The sequence below is a fragment of the Panthera tigris genome, chromosome C1 (genome assembly GCF_018350195.1).
Source record: "Panthera tigris isolate Pti1 chromosome C1, P.tigris_Pti1_mat1.1, whole genome shotgun sequence".
Lineage (NCBI taxonomy): Eukaryota > Metazoa > Chordata > Mammalia > Carnivora > Felidae > Panthera > Panthera tigris.
The window spans coordinates 54,655,704-54,675,609 of NC_056667.1; the positions used below are offsets into that span (position 1 = coordinate 54,655,704).

At 39.8% G+C, this 19,906-nt stretch overlaps 1 protein-coding gene across 1 annotated transcript in view; it reads left to right on the forward strand.

The window, feature by feature from the left end:
* The window catches only part of SGIP1 (SH3GL interacting endocytic adaptor 1), a 200,121-nt gene that overhangs the window by 127,363 nt on the left and 52,852 nt on the right, over window positions 1-19,906 (forward strand). The window contains 7 exon segments of the mRNA XM_042997502.1: window positions 446-531; window positions 3,773-3,865; window positions 7,043-7,117; window positions 9,191-9,427; window positions 9,430-9,690; window positions 16,526-16,653; window positions 17,633-17,759. Of these exon segments, the coding sequence (XP_042853436.1) occupies window positions 446-531; window positions 3,773-3,865; window positions 7,043-7,117; window positions 9,191-9,427; window positions 9,430-9,690; window positions 16,526-16,653; window positions 17,633-17,759 (1,007 nt within the window).

Genomic DNA, 19,906 nt, shown 5'->3' on the forward strand with positions numbered 1-19,906 from the left:
TTAACCTACCTATGACTGACTTTCACTAATCACAAACTGCATTAGCTACAATACAGGGATGTGATGCAGACAAATATAAATGGTATTTGAGATCTGAAGAAACTAAATGCTTTGCAATAAACTGTTATCTCTCGTACTATCTCTTCTAAGTATAGAGAATCTTGATGACTTGAAAGAGTTTCTTGGCTTATTTCTAATGGACCATTATGTTGGTCCCTCAATGAGAACTAGGGATCTTATCTCCTACCAATCCTCTCGTCCATAGTACATGTGACATTCTTACATATACTTTCTGGCCCCATGGGAGCTTGTGTACATGCATATGTATGTACCCAAATATGCACACATATATCTGCCTTGCCATGAAAAACATTTGAAAGCTTGTATATATTTTTAGCATTAATGTCCCCTTTCTCTATGTTTTGTTTTAATGGGTGTAATTTAGCAAAAAGCCTCCAGATGACACTATGGCCCTTGCTCCCCTCTTTGGTCCTCCATTAGAATCAGCTTTTGATGAACAGAAGACAGAAGGTAGGCAAAACATGTATCTCTATAGACTTTTCTTTTCATTGAAGTATAACTTACCTAGAGGAAAGGCATGTATCTTGAGCCATGTACCATCAGATCCTCATGTGAAAGAGAAGTTCTGATCCAGGTGTGCTATGGGGATAAGAGTTTCATTTGCAAACCTCTAGTATTTTAGGATTTGAAACCTTGCTTCCAGAAATATCAAATAATTAACAAGTTCACTCCTCAAAAGTGGTCAGTAAGAATTACTGCAAATCTATACAAATCACTGGGAATAAGTCAGGGAATAAGTGCCCTGGGGTCCAAACAGTTATCGTTGTGGACCAAGACCTTAAACTCCCTGTCACAGTCACTGTCACTGTGATCTAGCCTCTCTGACCACATTTAGTCTCTTCTCCACCTTGTCACTGGAGGTGTCAGTTGGACTGCTCACCAGACTTGTTTGCAGGCTCAAGACCCAGGAATGACCTTGATTCATTGAGCAACTTACAAGCAAAATGTTTTGGAAAAAATTATCAACTCAGCCATTTTTATTGGGTTTACCCATTAAACATTTATTCCTAGATTTAAATATTTAACTTTTTAAAATTAACCATCTTTTTTGGATGGCTATAAATAATGTATACCTTGCTGACGTAAATGAAACTCTTTATTAAAGGGATCTAATCTATTTCTGAAATGTATTTACGTACAATGCATATATCTCCAGTGTCCGTGTTTGGTAATATGGGATGTTTTTATTAAAAAACATCATTTGATTTAAAAGCACTGTTGTATGTGTATAATAAAATGTTATTTTTTATACCGTTGGGCAAAGAAATAAAATTTAACTGTTGAGGACAACAGGACTTGAAAGCATAATGAGTAAACTAAACTATAGTAACAAAGAGACTCCAAATTACAGGGAGCTAAACAATATAGAATTTTATTTCTGTCTTTTGTTAACAATCTCAAAGTAAACAATACAGGGATGGTAGGGTGGTTCTGCTGTTCTCAGTACATGGTCTTCATGTCTGGGTCCACGGGAGCTGCTCCAGCTCTCATCATCTCCCAGTGAGAGTAAAGTGGAGAGGGGGCGGGGGACAGGGAGGACCAGTGGAATTCACTGCCAATTCTCGTGAAAGCAAAATCTGGAAGAGACAGGCATCACTTTAACTAGAGCCAATCAGAAAGAATTTAGTGCCATATGGCCAGCTAGAACTTCTTAACTATAGAAGAAATGGAGAATAGATACTGGAAGACCGCTAGCAGTCAACCACATCAAAATATTTTTCAATGATACAGTTAGGAAGATGTATAAGGAACATCCCTAAATACGCCTTTAGGGATTTAAATGTCTACAACTTAAAATCCCTAAATAAAGGTGGCCTTGCGATGGGTTATCAGTTGTCTTATTAACTCAGCTATGATCACTTTTCCTTTCAATGACATAATTGTATAGTGACTAAAGGTGGGATTTGATTTGTTGCATCTGAATCTACCTATTAAAGGAATCCCCTAACTGTATGGAAAACTGATTTACAAAATAGAAAGCAGTTCTTTTTTTAAAAAAAGTTTATTTATTTTGAGAGAGAGAGAGAGTGGGGAAGGAGTAGAGAGAGAGGGAAAGAGAAAATCCCAAGCAGACTCTGCGCTGTCAATTCAGAGCCCAACATGGAGCTTGATCTCATGAACCGTGAGATCATGACCCGAGCTGAAATCAAGAGTCTGATGCTGAACTGACTGAGCCTCCCAGGCGCCCCCTAGAAAACAGTTCTTTGAAAATTGAGGTGGTGTCCCACATATAATCCATGGGGAAAAAATGCTACTCCACATCTTTGGGGAATGTTTGCTTTCATATTAAAACAAAATATAACCAAGACCATCTTTGTGTTTGTGGTGGAGAGGAGAGACACACCTGAACTTGTCCATGAGCCTGGCTTGCTTTTTCTTGAGGTGGTTTCATCCCCCAAAGTTCGATAAAATTCCAGCATTTGCCCACGCACACTTGCTCTTCCAATATCTGCACTTAACCTTTCATATCTACGCACTCTCACTGCATTTCATTGATTCTTCTGTCACTAACTTATAAGGCCTGGGGGCAAGATTTGTATTTTGGAGTCATGTATGCACGCCCAGGATCAGATCTCAGCCCCTCTCAGCTACCAATAGGTAGCTCTTGGGCACATTATTTAATCCCTTTAGTCTTTACTTCTTCTACTGAAAATGGCACTAATCAACCACAGGCTGGTGTTGTAAGGATTAGAATATTTAATAATATTCTGGCCTTGGGATAAGTGTGCTATATGCATTTTGTGTACGTTTTATTTGTATGTATCATCTCTTGTGATCCTTTTAGTAACTCTTGGATTGCTCTTACTATCTCTAAACAGAAGGAAGGCAAGCTCAGAGGTGAAATGACTGGCCCAAGTTCCTACAGTCTTAGAGGCTGGATTCAAATTCATATCCCACTAACCACCCAGCCTGTGTTTTACCACATAATGAATTATAAGCAGTACTTCCATAGATCCTGGCAAATGATATGTATGGAGAAAACCTAGTTGTTTACATTGTTACCATAGCAATAAAAAAAATCAAAACAAGAAGATAGAAGAAATGGAAGCTACGTTAGGTTCAGTGTCGTTAGGCCCAATACCTAATTTCCCTAGTTTACTTTAGGTATCGAAGCCCCTGTTTATTTTGTTGGTTCTCTTAAGATATTTACCAAACATTTTTAGGGTAATTTCATTTCTCTTTAGGATGTCATAAAAGGTTTATTTAAAGACCCTGTACTATCCTTTAAAGATATGAACCACTCTACAGAACCCAGGCATTTTCATTTTTGAAGCATATTCATACCAAACTTTAAATAAACTAACTTGAAATGAACATTCATGGATGGGATTAATGCCTGGATCTTCAAATGGGTGCCCAAAACAGAGCCAGTACATGTACTAACATTCAGAATGTCCTTAAGTGACCAACCAGGAAGAAAATGCAGATACTGTATTTTGAAAGATTTTATTTAGCTATGTGTGCACACACAGACACACACACACACACACACACACACACACCACTGCCATTTCCATTCTTTGCTTGAAAAGAATGAGGACCAGCACACTTCTAAATTACTTTGCTAAGACTAAGACAAGAGGGAGATAATTTTGTGAAGCTCATCTTTAAACTGACATTTTAAGTTCTAAAATCCAGGAATGTTTCTTTTTTGGACTCACCCTGGGAAATTTTCTTTTTATGTTTCCAGTTCTTTTAGATCAGCCTGAGATATGGGGTTCAGGCCAACCAATTAATCCAAGCATCGAGTCGCCAAAGTTAACAAGGCCTTTTCCCACTGGAAGTAAGTTGTGTCTGCTCTGTCTGGAAAAATAAGTGACTCATTTTACTGTCTGCATAGTGAAATTAAGCAACTCTTAGAAAGTACATAAGCAACACTTGGATTGTATAATATTAAGAAAAGATGTTATTCTTTTTTTAAGTTTATTTTGAGAGAGAGAGAGAGAGAGAGAGAGAGAGAGAATGAGTTGGGGAGGGGGGGAGCGGGGAAGAATCCCAAGCAGGCTCCATGCTCAGTGCAAACTGACACGGGGCTCAATTCCACGACTCCGAGATCATGACCTGAGCCAATATCAAGAGTCAGACGCTTAACTGAGCCACCCAGGTGCCCTAGAAAAGAGGTTATTCTAATAAGCTTTAGAGGTAAAGGGGTCTAGGGCAGTTTGTCAAGGCAGGAATAATATAATAAAATTATTAACTTTGAATCACAGCTTCTTCTGACATCCTATAGGCTTGTTCATTCATTCATTCACCATGCACACAGAAGAGAGAGAAGCAAGTAAGCTAGAGAATCTACCATGCTCCAGGTACTGGACTATCACACAACACAGAAGTGAACAAGTCAGATAGTCTCTGCTAGTCCTACAGGACAAGGAGGATGCATAGAACAGAAAGGACACATTGAGAAGAAAGAGGGATAATGGAGAGCAAGAGAAATGATGCTATTTGGTGGGAAGCTGAGATAGGAGGTCAGGGCAAACTTGTCTTAAAGCAGGGCCATCAGTGATGCTATCTCAGCACGCCCCCTACCCCCCACCCTCTCCTGAAGATGCTGATAGCCCTTCACCTGTGGTGGGTTGAGCTATTTGGCCTGAATGGATTGTTCATTCGGTCAAGCCACCCACTTGATGGATTTCTTGAGTTCTCATTTCAGTAAACTTCCCGTAGCATATGTGCTTGTGGAAAGTACTCCTTAAAATGACTGTAGGAAGAAAATTGGGTCTCAGAAAAGGATGTTTGGTGGTGAGATAGGATGCAGAGAATATTTTTCCTTTGTGGGAAATTAATACTATATATACACACCAATTAATACTTTACCAGTTCAGCCTTCCCAGGGCTCTGCATTATGGGTCTTAAAAATAATCGTAGGAATTAACTGAGGAGATTCCTGATCAAAGTCCCAGAGGTTGTTTACTGGGATTAGTGCTATGAAACCAGGTGATCCAGTCCTTCCAAAGGTATTTCCCTCATAAAACAGGATAGGAAAAACAGCATCACCAATAACTATTTTAAACGTCTAAACTTTCAAAGATGTGTTTTTGAGAGAATTTGAACCCCAGTGGTGTGATTTTGAATGTTTCTCTCTGCTACTGGGAAACAAAGCCAGTGAAAAAGCTCTAACTTCCTTGAAAAGCTTTCTTTAGAAACTGAGCCATCCAGATTATTCCTAGAAAACCTTTCCTAGATGCCAAGAAAGTCCATAAATGAAATGTTTATGTAGATAATGTATTGATTTTAAGACCAATTATTGACATTTTAGAGTTTTATGAGTTTTATGTGCTGTGGTTACACTTAGCACAGCAAAGGCTATTGTATAATAGAGATGTATTGCATAAGTTTGCTCATTTCATGGTTGCAGCATAAATTTGCTATTTTACATTATGAGGCTCTTATGGTATTTTGTGTATTTTTATTGATGATGATCTCAATTTTTGCGGAGAACCTTCATCAAAAACAGAGCCCCTGATTGACTCTCAGCTTCTGTAGAAAAACACGATCCGTTTGAGGTGGAGTTTTCAGAAGCTCATAACTAAGATTAGGAACCAGGTATTTCTGGGCTTTAGGATGGTAGCTGTCAGCCATGCCTGGTGTATAGAAAGATGGGATGCTTTCTGAAATTAAATGAAGTCAAGTGAGGGTGGAGTGACACAAAGGGGCTCTTTTTAATGCAGGCAGGGAGAGGATACTGTAAGAGCTCTCCAGCCAGGGCCCAGCTGACCCACTCTGCTTTTAGGTTATGAAAGATTGGGCCACATTCAGAGTCACTGGTTTATGAGATTAGTGGGAACTCTTTGAATCTACTAAATGTAGCAGGTGACAGGAAACCATACATTTAAAGAAAGAATAAGGAGCTCCTGGGTGGCTCAGTCGGTTGAGCGTCAGACTTTGACTCAGGTCGTGATCTCAGGACTTGTGAGTTCGGGTATGCTTTTTTAGCGTCGAAGCTGTCAGCGATTCTCTGTAACCCAACCCCCCCCCGCCCCCGATCTTTGCCCCTCCCCTGCTCGCATTCTCTTTCTTCCAAAAATGAACAAACATTTTTTTAAAAGAAAGAAAGAATAAGACAAAAAAATGTACCTGTTGAAATAGTAATCCCTAACTTTGCCCGCAAAATGACAAGTCTAGTTCAGAAGGTTGAATCTCTGGGTTGGGGCAGTGATACAATACTTTTTCTATCTGAAGGGTTTTGTTTAGCCATAATTTTTACCAAGGGAATCTACGTACTCTTCCTTGCTCCAAATCATATTGCTTCAGACATTCAAAAATATACTAAAATTTAAGATGTGTGACTTTTTTTTGAGGGGAGAGAGGGACAGAGGAAGAGGGAGAAGAGAGAGAATGTTAAACAGTAGAGTCTGATCTCACAACTGTGAGATCATGACCTGAGCCAAAATCAAGAGTTGGACACTTAACCAACTGAGCCACCGAGGCGCCCCTAAGTTATATGACTTTGAGAAATCTTTCCAGACTCAACCTAGGCAATACTATCTTGATTACATTAAAAACCCCCTCATCTGAGCTTCCACCAAGATAATTCTCATTTCCTCGACCATCCCTGGATTGTAATCATCTGTTAACATGATATTCATCCATTCATTCATAAATTCCTTGAGGACAGAGGCTTCTTTTATTTAGCCCTTTGCCTCTAGTTCCTAGTACAGGATATAGAACTTTGTTGGTGCGTGAAGTTCGTCCAAGAAAGGAATGAATAAATAAAATGAAGACATTATCATTATCTGACATTCTTTTGACAAATTCTTATTAGCATAAAATGGAAGAATCTGAAGGGGTCCTGCTTCAGTTTCTTAGCTCTGAACTTAGAAATCTGTAGACCATTAATGGTGGTAATATTTCCAACAGCAGGAATGTGAATGAAAGCGCACATCCTGCTGACCTGCAGAATACTGTGTAATTTAGGGAGAAAATCATCAATAACGCCTGACTTCCTGTGTCTTTGCAGCACCTCCACCACTGCCTCCCAAAAATGTACCGGCCACCCCGCCCCGAACAGGTTCCCCGCTAACAGTTGCACCAGGTGAGCTTCCGTTTTTCCTGTTCTGGGGTGATACGGCCACCAGCGGTGGCCCCGGACCTCAACACGGATGTGTCAGAAGCTGTAGACACAAAGCGTGAAAATGTTCGCATTCAGTGTTCCTTCCATTCCCACTTACTTAAAGTATCACTCTCAGGTTTCACAAAACGGTTCTCTTTCTCAACTAATTTTCCCTCTGTGTCATTTTGTTGAATGAGAGCCACGTTTACGTGTGAAGTGAAAGAAAACAATCTCAATAGCAAACGTCCTTGTTTAATTGGTATTTCACTTCATTGGATCTTATTTTAATGATTTACAGATTCAAAATCTCAAGGCACAATTTGCATTGTCCCAAGAACTGATAATTTTTTTTCCTAGAATTAAAACTACAAATTAAAACTATGTCTAGTCTACAAAGACATAGGATGGCTCCCAGGATGTGCAGCATATGGGTAAGCTTGGGAGGTGGGGAATTTTTTTTTCCCAGTAATCCATATTATCCCATGGCAAAGAGATGTGTAAGGATAATGAAATATGGCAAGGAATTGCCACATGCCTTTAGACAGATATTTCTAAGGCACATTTTACCTTCTATTAAAATCAATACTACATATTCATGCAATTTATAATCTATTATTGGACTAGCAAGTCCAAAGCAGTCATTGCTATTTTATGTGTCTGGACCCTTAGAATATGGTTTTTATCACCTTTGGAATTCTATTGAAGTTTCATCCTTCGCTATATATGCAGCCTGGTGAGCTTGAGAGCTACAGAGTAGGTATTCATCAATAAGACCAAGTGCAAGGCATAGTCATTTTTGAAATTTATACTGATTAAAATCCAACAAAGAGTCATCCAGAGTATCATAGGTAAGGGTGTTTCCAAGTTCAAATCATTTTGATTCCTTGTATTACCATAAATATATTAGAGACAAATAACTCTACCAGCAACAAAATTATAAATATTGTGGGACATGCAAACTGCTACCCCATTTATCTGTGGCCTGGGAACCTTGAAGGTTAATTCTTTTCGAACACGAAATATGGAAGTACTAAGCCAGTTCTTAGAGCCAAAGTGTTCTTTAAAGGTTTAGTTGCTTCTGCTCATGCCCCACAATTATTCAGGGAACAGTTTCTAATTTCAATAGGTTTTAAGAAGTGCACTTCCTCACATTGCTGTTTTGACTAAGCATTCCTTGTCAGGCTGCAGAAGATGGTTTTCATTTTTTTTCCTTTTATTACTGGTAAGAATTAAAAAGAATAGCTGATGCTAATGTTTAGGCCAGAGACTTTTCTGGTTCATGTACTTCACAGTTATGCCTACGAAGTTAACAGGTTGAACTTGATGAGAAAAGAAATTATAAAGATGTTTTGCAATTTTCCTCCCTATTAAATAAGTATATATGTGATAGTTCTAATAAGTAGTAAATGTCTTCTCAATAACCTGTGTGTGTTGTACGTGGGGTGTATATGTGTGTGTGTGTAAATATATATGTGGGGATAGTCCTTTAAATAATCGTAGTACTGTTTCTGGTGTATTTAGCTATTTATGATATTTTTTAAACTAACAGATATTATTAGTTTCACTAAACATTTTAATATGCTCAAGTAGACAGTCTTTGTCAAATATGAAGGTGATTTTCAGCTATCAATTATTTTTCTACTGTGTTGTCTATATTTCAGTAGGCCAGACTTTCAGAAGGGACCTCCCTTTTGGAATGCAGTTTCAGAGGCTGTACTCTGTGAACCTTCTCAAAGTGCAGCCTTTTCAAAATTATCACACTTTGCACTCTTGTGAGCAGCCTTTGAGAGCGGGAGCATGCTCAATGCTTTCAATGGTGGTAAAAATAGCTAACTGGGGTCACCCAGCAAAAAGGGTAAAATAACAACATAAAATGATAATTCTCACATTATGGAGACAGGGAACTCTCTCCTCCCCTTCAGCTCTGGTCTAGTTATTTTTAACCTCACAAGGCAATCTATTTACTATTCTTTGCCTCACCCCTCCCACCCCCACCCCATACAAATAATATTCACAAAGTTAATTAAAGTTAAAAATCAACTACTTTAACCACAGGAAATGACCAGTCAGCCACAGAGGTCAAAATTGAAAAACTACCATCAATCAATGACTTGGACAGCATTTTTGGCCCAGTGTTGTCCCCCAAGTCTGTTGCTGTTAATGCTGAAGAAAAGTGGGTCCATTTTTCTGATACGTCCCCGGAACATGTTACTCCAGAGTTGACTCCAAGGGAAAAGGTGGTGTCCCCACCAGCTGCATCAGACAACCCATCTGACTCCCCAGCTCCAGGCCCCCGGGCCCTCCGGGCCCCCCGGGCCCCTCAGGACCCCCTGGTCCTCCTCGCAATGTACCATCGCCGCTCAATTTAGAAGAAGTCCAGAAGAAAATCGCTGAGCAGACCTTCATTAAAGATGATTACTTAGAAACAATCTCATCTCCCAAAGATTTTGGGTTGGGACAGAGAGCAACCCCACCTCCCCCACCACCACCCACCTACAGGACTGTGGTTTCATCCCCTGGACCTGGCTCGGGCAGTGGTACGGGGACCACCAGTGGTATGTCTTACTGTTTGAGTGTGCTTCATGTGACCGGGAATGGCCATGGCTGCTGCAGTGTGAGCAACACCCTCCTCCTGCCTGGCAGTTGGCTTTAGAGCTTCAGCCATCCCTCCTTTGGTGTGGGTGTTCTGTGGCCCCATGGCATGTCCTAGTGCATTGAATGCTAACTGTCATAGTACGAGTCTGTGGATGTGTTCTGCCCTGCGCTCCTAGCCCTTAGGAGTGTCCTGCTTTCCACCCTGCAGATAGAAAGTGTATGTTTTGTAAGGGAAGCTGCTGTGCCATCATTTGGGATTCAGGAAAGTTCTAGAAAGACAGATTTCGTAGCCAGTGTGTTTCATGTTAAGTGTATAATTTCCCTGTCAGATGCCTGTATGAAGGGTTTCATTTTTTAGTTTGTTTTGCTTTGTTTTCAGCTTTATTGAGTATAATTGACAAAATTGTAAGATACTTAAAGTGTACAATGTGACTATATATATATATATATGTATATATATATATATATATATATATATATTGAAAGGCTTCCTCCCATCAAGTTAACTAACACATCACATGTCACATATTTACCTGTTTAGGGTTTAGGTGGGTATACATTAGATCCTCAGACTTTATTCATCTTATAACTGAAAATTTATACTTTTTCCCCCAAGGGTCCTAATTTTGGTAGGTGAATGTATTCTTTCTTCTTCTACTTTTTTTCTTTTTCCTTTCTTTCTTTTTTTGTAGGGGAGAGCCATTAGCAATTAGAGTAATCCTTCTAATTACTTCAGAAAAAAAGAAGTAGGGTTTGAAAAGGAGATTTTAGGGGACAGCAAAAAGAATATGCCTTACTGCATCCACAAGTTAATCAAGCTGCCACTGAAGACAAATTATTCTCTGATTTGATTTTGAGAAGCTCATCAGCCTATGAAGTCAACTTTAAGTATCATGACAGGTGATGGAAAAGTCTATCAGAAATGTACACTTGGGACTCTATATGCGAATGTTGATATTGAATCTGATATTTTGGATTTCTTTATTTGAAGCTTTATAGGATGGGAATACCTGCCATGCAAACCGAAGAAAGATCAAGATTTTCTAATGTATCTTTTTCCATAGTTTTTATTCTACTGGTGCTCACATTTGTCTGGCAAGACCCTTTGGTGCTTCCCTTCTGTGCCTGTGGGTTCAGTTTGGGCACCTTCTCGGGGGTGCCGTGTGCTTTTTGTTTTACATTTGCTCTGGAAGAGGTGACCAAGTTTATGCTATTTAGATCTAGTAAGAGACAGGAAGGAGAGGCATTTGTCTCTATTCTAAAAATCAGTAATCATTGCTGCCTCTTTTAATGGGGTAGTTCAGTGCTTGCTTTATGTGTGAAAATTCCTGTGCTTTAAGCATCCCAGCTGATCAAGGAGAGGGCTGGAGATTCACCTGTACCACACACAGGTGGTACAGGTTTTATATCGATGTTTTATATCATTATGTGTGCCCATGTGCCTTCCTCCAATAAAAAAGGAAAACGATTCGGTACACAAACAAGTTTCAGGAACATTATGTTAAAACAAAATCAGCAAGGTTTTATTTACTATAGGACTTCTGATAGCCTTTATTTTGCTAATAATAACAGCTATAGTTTCTTCTCCTGGGTATCATCTTAATGCTTTATGCACATCATTTCATCCATACAACCCCATGTGATAAATGCTCTTATTTCCCCTATTTTACAGATGGGAAAACTGAGGCTCAGAGATGTCAAGTAGTTTTCCCAGGTTTACACAGCTACAGGTGATAGACTTGGGATATTCAGTCATGCTCAGGTCTGTCTGATTCTGAACCTATGTTCTTAATCACTGTGCTCTCCAGGCAGTCTTTCAGGGTTTAGTTACAAAATATCCCAAACTTACTTGACCACTGACACCCACGTATACTGCACTGTGTCATCAACAAGATTACCAAAAGTTTTCTTCCAAAACCCACTTCTCTGTTCTCCCCTCTACATTTCTAGATTGTTAGAGTACCCGCTTCCATCCTCTGATGCTTTTTTAGACCATTTTTGGGATATAAGCCTCCTTGCTTATCTGTAAAGGTAATAAAGAGACCCTAGGTAAAGCCTTCAGTTCAGATTTCAAACCCAAAGAAGCTGGCTGCCTAATGTCAAAGAGGGGTGTGTTTCCAGGGTCTTCTATGGTACTCTCTTTCCAGGGTGAGGCTCTCAGTCTTCTGAAAAGACTTCTAGAGGAATAACCCCCTCATTCCAGTGGTAGGCCACTGTGCTGTCCTCAAAATGGTCATGTTTAGTTGGGGAAAGGGAGGTCAAGGCAGTTTTGTTGTTCATCCGTTTCTTCCATCCCCTTCCACAAGACTCTGGAAGATGTTTAATTGAATTGACCACTGACCTAATGACTGCAGAAGGGAGCCTTAGCTTTCTTTCTGAAATCTTTGAGAATTTGGTTGTCATCTTTATGTTTAGCTGCCATACCCTTATTTGAAATTATTTTCAGGTGTTACCAGTAAAGACTATTGATTCTTTTTTTAAATTTTTATTTATTTATTTTGAGACAGAGAGAGAGAGAGAGAGAGAGAGCCCATGGCGGGGGAGGGGGGGGAGAGAATCCCAAGCAGGCTCTGTGCTGTTAGTGTAGAGCCCGACATGAGGCTCAGATTCACAAACCATGAGTTCATGACCTGAGCCAAAATCAAGAGTCAGACCCTTAACTGACTGAGCCACCCAGGTGCCCCAAAGACTATTGATTCTTAATGATTGAACTGGAAAAAACTATACTTTGCTGGTATTAAAAGATTGAATTTTTAAGTGGAAGATTGAACTCGATCAATGAAGCTCATGAATAAATAAAACTTTGCACCATTATCTCCATAATTAATTCCTAGTTTATTTGCCATGTAATGTTTTATTGATGGAATATACACAGACTAGCAGAAATGTAATTTTACGATGAACACAATGAGAGATGAACACAATGAGAGAGGGCCACATGTTTTAAAGATTAGCAATGCTTCTCAAGACCTCCTTTTTTTTTTTTTTTTAAACCTTTATTTATTTTTGAGACAGAGAGAGACAGAGCATGAACGGGGGAGGGGCAGAGAGAGAGGGAGACACAGAATCCGAAACAGGCTCCAGGCTCTGAGCTGTCAGCACAGAGCCCGACTCGGGGCTCGAACTCATGGACCGTGAGATCATGACCTGAGCCGAAGTCGGCCGCTTAACCGACTGAGCCACCCAGGCGCCCCAAGACCTCCTTTTTATAATACTTAGCCTGATGAGACTAGCTTTTCCTGTATGTCTCAAACTATATTTAACTGGGTGTCATTATGCTCACTTTTGAAATTTTATTCACTTGGTCACTGACCAAGTTAGACAGTACTCACAGCCTTGTCAATCAGTTGCTTTACCTGATGTTGAAAAACTGTTCGAAGTTAAGAATTTGCTTTAAGAAGTCCAATTTCCTTATGGCAAAGTTATAAATACCTAGTTTGGCCAGAACTTTGCTTTATTGGAATGGAGATGATGATTCTCTTGGCAAAGGCCATTTCTGGTTTCTTGTGGGTTATGTGCCAGGAGATAGGAGGGAGAAAGTTTTATTGGCCTGCAGCAAGTTTAAAGACTAGGGAAAGAGAGATGTTAGTAAAGATAGGATGTTCAGTGCAACATTCTCCAACTTGAGAAACGAAGACAATATTAAAAGATGTTACACACACACACACACACACACACACACACATAAACAAATGAGTGTGAGCTACCTGGGGTTGAATTGAACAAATATATTTCCTAACTACAAGTCTTTTTAGAGTGGCAGTCTAAATAGGGAAGCCGCTAGCCAACAAAGAGAGATGAAAGTTGAATCAATAGTTATGTGGTTTCCAAGGGGCTACCAAAGACACTATGCTAGAACTTCAAGTTGACGCAGAAATGGATTCAGAGCATGTTATTGGTTGCTAACTTTTTTGAACTCACAAAACTCAAATAACATGCACGTGATTTTTAAAGTTAAACTTAAAATCGTGATACCCAGTTTTTTCCAGTGCTACTGTTGGGAATGAATAACTGCTTGAAGAATGAATGAAAATATAATTCCAGATCAAAGGATAAGGATAGAGATGTACAGCCTTCTACATTCTTAGAATATGAACAGTTTTGCAACCTCACAAAAGCATGGGAAGCCTTAGGTCACTTATGAAATACCCCTCAAGTGCTGAATACCCTGTGCTGAACTCAGGGTTCTGTCCAGAGGATTTTGCTTCATAAACACTGCCTCACTGTCTATCCAACTGCATAACAAGCCAATCAAGTCAATTCAGTTAGGAAAAAGTGAAAGGAAAAGGAGAACAGTTAACTACTAGCCACTTTTTTCTTGGCTTTTAGTTGTATCTGTATGATCTAGTCCCATTTATTTGTGTAGCATTTTACAGTTTACTAAACACTTACATGCGTTTTCCATTTTGTTTGTTACAATTACCTTGTAAGGTAGAGGCATATAATTTTTTTTAAATAGGAAGCTGAGGGTCAGAGAAGTTAATATCCCACAGCTGATAAGAGGCAGACAGGGTCAGAACTCGGAGCAACTGAGTTTGTCCAGTTGTTGTTTTTTTTTTTTTCATTATTCCACACTGCCTTGATGACAGCACCCATATTACTTTCCCAAGCAGTAGTGATAATGGTTTTTAAAACTTTCCCTCCTGGAACATGTAGAAGAAGGATAAGCAGCTGACTTTTTCCTGAGCTGGATTCAGAAGACTATTACTTGGAAACAGAATAGATAGACCATGGATAGATATTTTCAACCATTCCTATGGCATGGTTTTCCAGTGAAACAGAACCTAGAAAAAGCCCCATGAAACTTCCTCACAAAGACTTTGTCGTTTAATGGTTTACTTTTCATCTCTTTGCTGTCACTTCTGTTTCCTGAAAACATCCTGGGTGTGAATCTGTTAAGTTAAAAGAAAAGTTTGTAGTGGAACCTGTCAAAGCACATCTTATTTTTTTTATTCAAAAACAGATTAGCCAAAGACTAAAAATATTTATGTTGAGAGAGATGTGTGCAATCTGTCGATGCAAACATAAGAGCGGGCTTTATGCAAAATATGGGATTCCACAATCCACCTCAAGCTACAAGACATTGCATTTAAGAGCTTGGGCTTTGGAGTTAAGTAGACCATCTGAGCTGTGTGACTGAGCAAATTACTGAATATCTCTGAGCTTTAGCTCTGATTAGGATAACTACAATACCTTCCTGCAAAACTTAGTATGGGGATAAGACAATGCATGTAAAGTATCTAGCATAGATCTTGGCCTCATAAAATAAGAAGTAAGAATACAGTAAAAAGTGGTAAAGGTGGAGAGTCAGTAGAAGTAGGGATGGAGGTGGCAATAATTTTAGTAGGGTTTCACACTAAGAATAAGAACGTTATAAAATAGAAAGAAACACAACACACTCTGCTGTTCAATGTCAAAGTTCTCTGAGAATCTCAAAATCTGTAGATGGAGATCAGCATCTTGCTCATCTAGGATTCTCCAGAGAGCATCGTTTTGTGGCATGTAGGACGGGAGGATAGGAGTAAGCAGCTATTTTCCTTTTTAAAAAAATGTTTACTTATTTTTGAGAGAGAGTGTGTGTGTGTGAGCAGAGGAGGAGCAGAGAGAGATGGAGACACAGAATTGGAAGCAGGCTTCAGCCTCCGAGCTGTCAGCGCAGAGCACGACGTGGGGCTCGAACTCACGAAATCATGATCTGAGCCGGTCTGATGCTTAACTGATTGAGCCACCCAGGCACCCCTGTGCGGTTATTTTCCTGAGGCAGGGTTTCTTAGAAGTTTATTGGAACCAGCTGATATCTGTGCTTCCAACCAAAGTGACAACCCTCTAGAGTAGTTGGAACTTTTCTGAACAAGAACTATTTGGAATATTGATCTGAATTTCTTAAGGTGTTTAGCCAAATAGTCTATCCACATATCCCAGACATCTGGCTAAAGATAGACAGAGCCCTGAATCTAGAGACCCTACCGGTGTGCTGATTAGTGTGCATGCCTCTGTGTGTCTTCTGCGTTTCTCCTGCTTGTCATTGACAGCCAGAAAAGTAAATCCAAGAGGCCCTTTTAAAAATCACCACAAAAATCATCACGGGCAAACTCTACATAGAAGAGATTCCAAAATAGCCTCCTTCAAAAAACACAATCCTCTAAATTCAATGTGTTTCTGTTATTAAGATGCTAAATGCAACATACTTGTGCCACATCTCATTTACTTTCTTCTATGCTGTCCTTTGCTTGCCATCAAGGGTTTACTTACATTTATTAAAGCTAGCCCTCATATTTTGATGCACAGTAAAAAGGAGAATTCTCTTATACATGTTTTTAAAAAATATATATACATATATATATAATGTAGAAAAATCGTTCACCTTCCTTCAAGGTCTAACCTCCATTTTCACCTTGGACATAAATCCTGAATATGCAAAAACAAGAGAATTTACTCTAAGTTCAGTGTGCATGTGGTCAAAATAAAAGGTACTCACCACCCAGCTAAAAGGGTCTTAAAGCATATTTTCCATCACAGAGAGTAATAAAAGGATTTACCTTTCACTGGGTGTCACATGACAACAAAAGGCAATAAGCTTCAGCTTCTACCATCAATTATAGTTCTGAGTGATTTTTTTTTCTTTGTTAAAAAAAAAAAAACACCACTAGATGCTAGAGTGTTGGGTGTACTAACTGGTAAGGTGAAGAAAAGTATCTGGGACTGGCATTGTGGGGATGGGGAAAGGGAGTCACATGATGACAGCTCTTGGCCATGTGTGTTTCCAGCCATTTGTAATACCCGTTTGTCTTTCAGGTGCATCATCCCCTGCTCGACCAGCCACTCCCTTGGTTCCTTGCAGTAGCACCACCCCTCCACCGCCTCCTCCCCGGCCTCCATCTCGGCCAAAGCTACCTCCAGGAAAACCTGGAGTTGGAGATGTGGTATGTTCCCTTCTGCCCTGGCTTGCTCAGAGACTCAGGGTGAGAATGACAAACAGAAGCCAAAATACCTTAACACAGGCCATCTCAATGGCCGCAAGATCACTGGTACAAATGGCCCTGACAGATGGCGTCTGAAAGGCAGTCACTGTAGGGTGGGTGTACATTTCAACCCTCCCCAAATCACTACCATCTTTCACGTCAAGGTCTAAAACGGTAGGAATTGGAAGCTGGGGCTGTCAGTTCTGCTACAGTGGGTTTGATGCAAATTAAGATAGGAATGCTCAATTGTGCTAAATCCTTTAAAAAGGGAGGTGTTTCCTTTCACCCTACTTATCTGTTTTCAGAAGACTCTAAGAGAGGGTAGGGTAGGTAGGTCCTGGTTTCCATCCCTAGACTAAGAAAACTTACTGGTGTTAGGCACACCATGTGAATACATAGGAGGGCGGTAGCCTGATAAATTTGTTCCAGGTGTTTCTTGCATTGTGTTTTAAGGCTGAAGAGGTAGAAAACATTCTGTGTGAATGATTAAGAGACTTCTGGAAGAGGTCAATTTCTTTGATATCCAAACACTCAGGAGTCACAAACTGGTGATGTCCACAATATTTGGTTTAGCTAGCATAGTTTAGTACATTGTATGTAAATATCCTTAAATGGGTATAAGCTCTCACATGAGGTTACCTGCTTAGTCCCTGAGGGCATGTATGTTCACAGTCCTGAAACGTCACTGACCACATCACGGTTTGCAGCTTCTCTAAGCCTGATATACCTGCTGAGTGTAGCATACCATGTCTCACGGTTCCTCCAGCTCCATCCATAAGCTCTTGTGTGGATATAATCAATTTCAAGACAAAAATGGTGTCACCTGTACTCTTGTAAGAACCTGAGTTATCGTATCTGGTGCTGGGAGATGTCAAAAACATGGAACAAAAGTGCTACCACCTGTGTATCTAATTTTCCATCTCTTTTCTTTTTCCTGCAGCCCAGACCTTTTAGCCCTCCCATACATTCTTCCAGTCCTCCTCCGATAGCACCCCTTGCCCGAGCTGAAAGTACTTCTTCAATATCGTCCACCAATTCCCTGAGTGCAGCCACCACTCCCACAGTTGGTAAAAATTATCTCCTCTCTTTTAATCCGTTTGTTGTTTTGACTGGCTCTTTTTTATGATCTGAAAACCTCAAGGCCCTATATTTCTGGTTGAAATTATTTTGCTCTGTGTTCCGCTACTATCAGCTGACTCTTCTTTTAAAAGCACCTTCTCAGCAAAGGAGGCAAAATGCTTTAAGCAGATAAACAAATAAAAGAACATTAACACCTATATTTTGCAGGAATTCTCTTATGCTATTCCATACATAGCTATTCATAAAAATAAAGAAGAAATCGTCAAATAAGGTCCTGTAATTGATATATTATTTCTTATAATGAAAACATTCTCCTTTGAGGAGGAATATTTAAGTGCCAATCGTGTACCACATCAGAAATCACAAAAATTTAGATCTTCTATTTTCTTGAAACTTTCATTTCTTGATCATTTTTGGTTGCCCTTTTGTTGACAGATGGTTTAAGTGTTGGCATTGTGGGACTTGAACAGACTTTTTGACATTTTTTTCTAGTGCTTTTCAGTGATGTGTGGTCAATTTTCCCCGAGAAATAAGTCATTGCTGGCATTTTCAGTAAATGCCTTTGTGCCTCTTTCCTTATGGTGTGATGAAAGTCAAGAGTTGAGAATGGCTGCTCAGCTGGATGGTTTTCCCAGGTTTAAATGCCTCATTTTGCCTGGAGCATCTTCCCTCGTCCCAAGGCTGATCTCTTTCTATACCTCATTACCCATCTTCCATAAGCTGCTGCTGTCTCATGTTCGCATGGTGTCTCGACCTGGGGCTCTCCCGTTCCATTTTTTCCCATTGTCTTCCTTTATTGTCTGAACTCCCCTCCAAGCTTCCATATCATAAACCAGCCGGCCCATCCTGCATTGCTTGGGAGAATCATTAATCCAAAGCTAAATGAATTCCTGCTATTATTTACCAAAGAGGAACACGCTACAGAGCTGCCCATGTGAGAAGTAGTTGGATCAAAGCCTGAAGCTCTTCTGGAGAACCTGTTTTTGCAGGGTGTGCCTCGTAGGGTCTCCAAAAAGAACTTCAACTGTATCATTTGTTCTATATTTTCAATCGTGCCACCTCAAAAGAAGCCTTCAAATTTGGTAAAAATATAGCCAGCTATCCAATTTTGTAAGATTCATTAATAGACAGATATTTAACATTATTTACATAGCCTAGTCTATTCTTTCTCTGCATCATCAAATGAGGTAATTTGGGGCTTCCTATTTTAAGATGCCCAGTAGGTCAGTTCTCTCTAGGGCTTTTGTTCATTTTTTCTGTAATGTCTCAACCTTATTTTTTTTTAATGTTTATTTACTTATTTTGAGAGAGAGAGAGAGAGAGCATGAGCACTAGAGAGGGAGGGGCAGAGAGAGAGAGAGAGAGAGAGAGAGAGAATCCCAAGCAGGCTCCACCCTGTCAGTGAGGAGCCTGACATGGGGCTCAGTGTCACAAACCCTGAGATCATGACCTGAGCAGAAATCAAGAGCCCAACGTTTAATCGACTGAGCCACCCAGGCACACCCTGTGTTTTTGAACACTCTCTAATATTCTTGATTGCTACAGCCATTTCACCACTCCTTCTCTGGTTTTTGTTTTTGTTTTTGTTTTATTTGGGGCATTGTTTTGTTTTTTTCTCAAGATCATTTTTTCCACCTACCCCATGTGATTTTCCTGGTTGGTCAGAGAAGAAAGTAAGAAGAAGAAACCGTCACTCAGAAAGCTGACCTGAAGTGACCTCAGATGACCGATTAACATACTCTTTAAACTCACTGAGATTCATAGAGAAAATTACACACAGAGAATTTGAACTGTGCCTGTGTTTTACACCATGTGTTTTTATACACCCTGCTGTGGAAATCTCAAATCCTGGCCAGTGACTTTGATTCTTAGCACATCTAGTATGCATTCTTTCAAGATGAATGACACAGGGGTTAAAAAAAAAAAAATTAAGCCACCTGAGAGGATACTCATATTGCTTCACTGCTGAGGAGCATTCTGATTTAATTCATTTGGTTCTGTTATTTTTATTTGGTTTTCGTCTTCCTCACTCTCCTATTCTTTACTTCCTGTTGCTGTGGGTCAACTGACAGCCACTTCTCTCTGAAGTAAATACGTTGTCAAATGACTAACCAACAGCTTCTGTGTATTACTG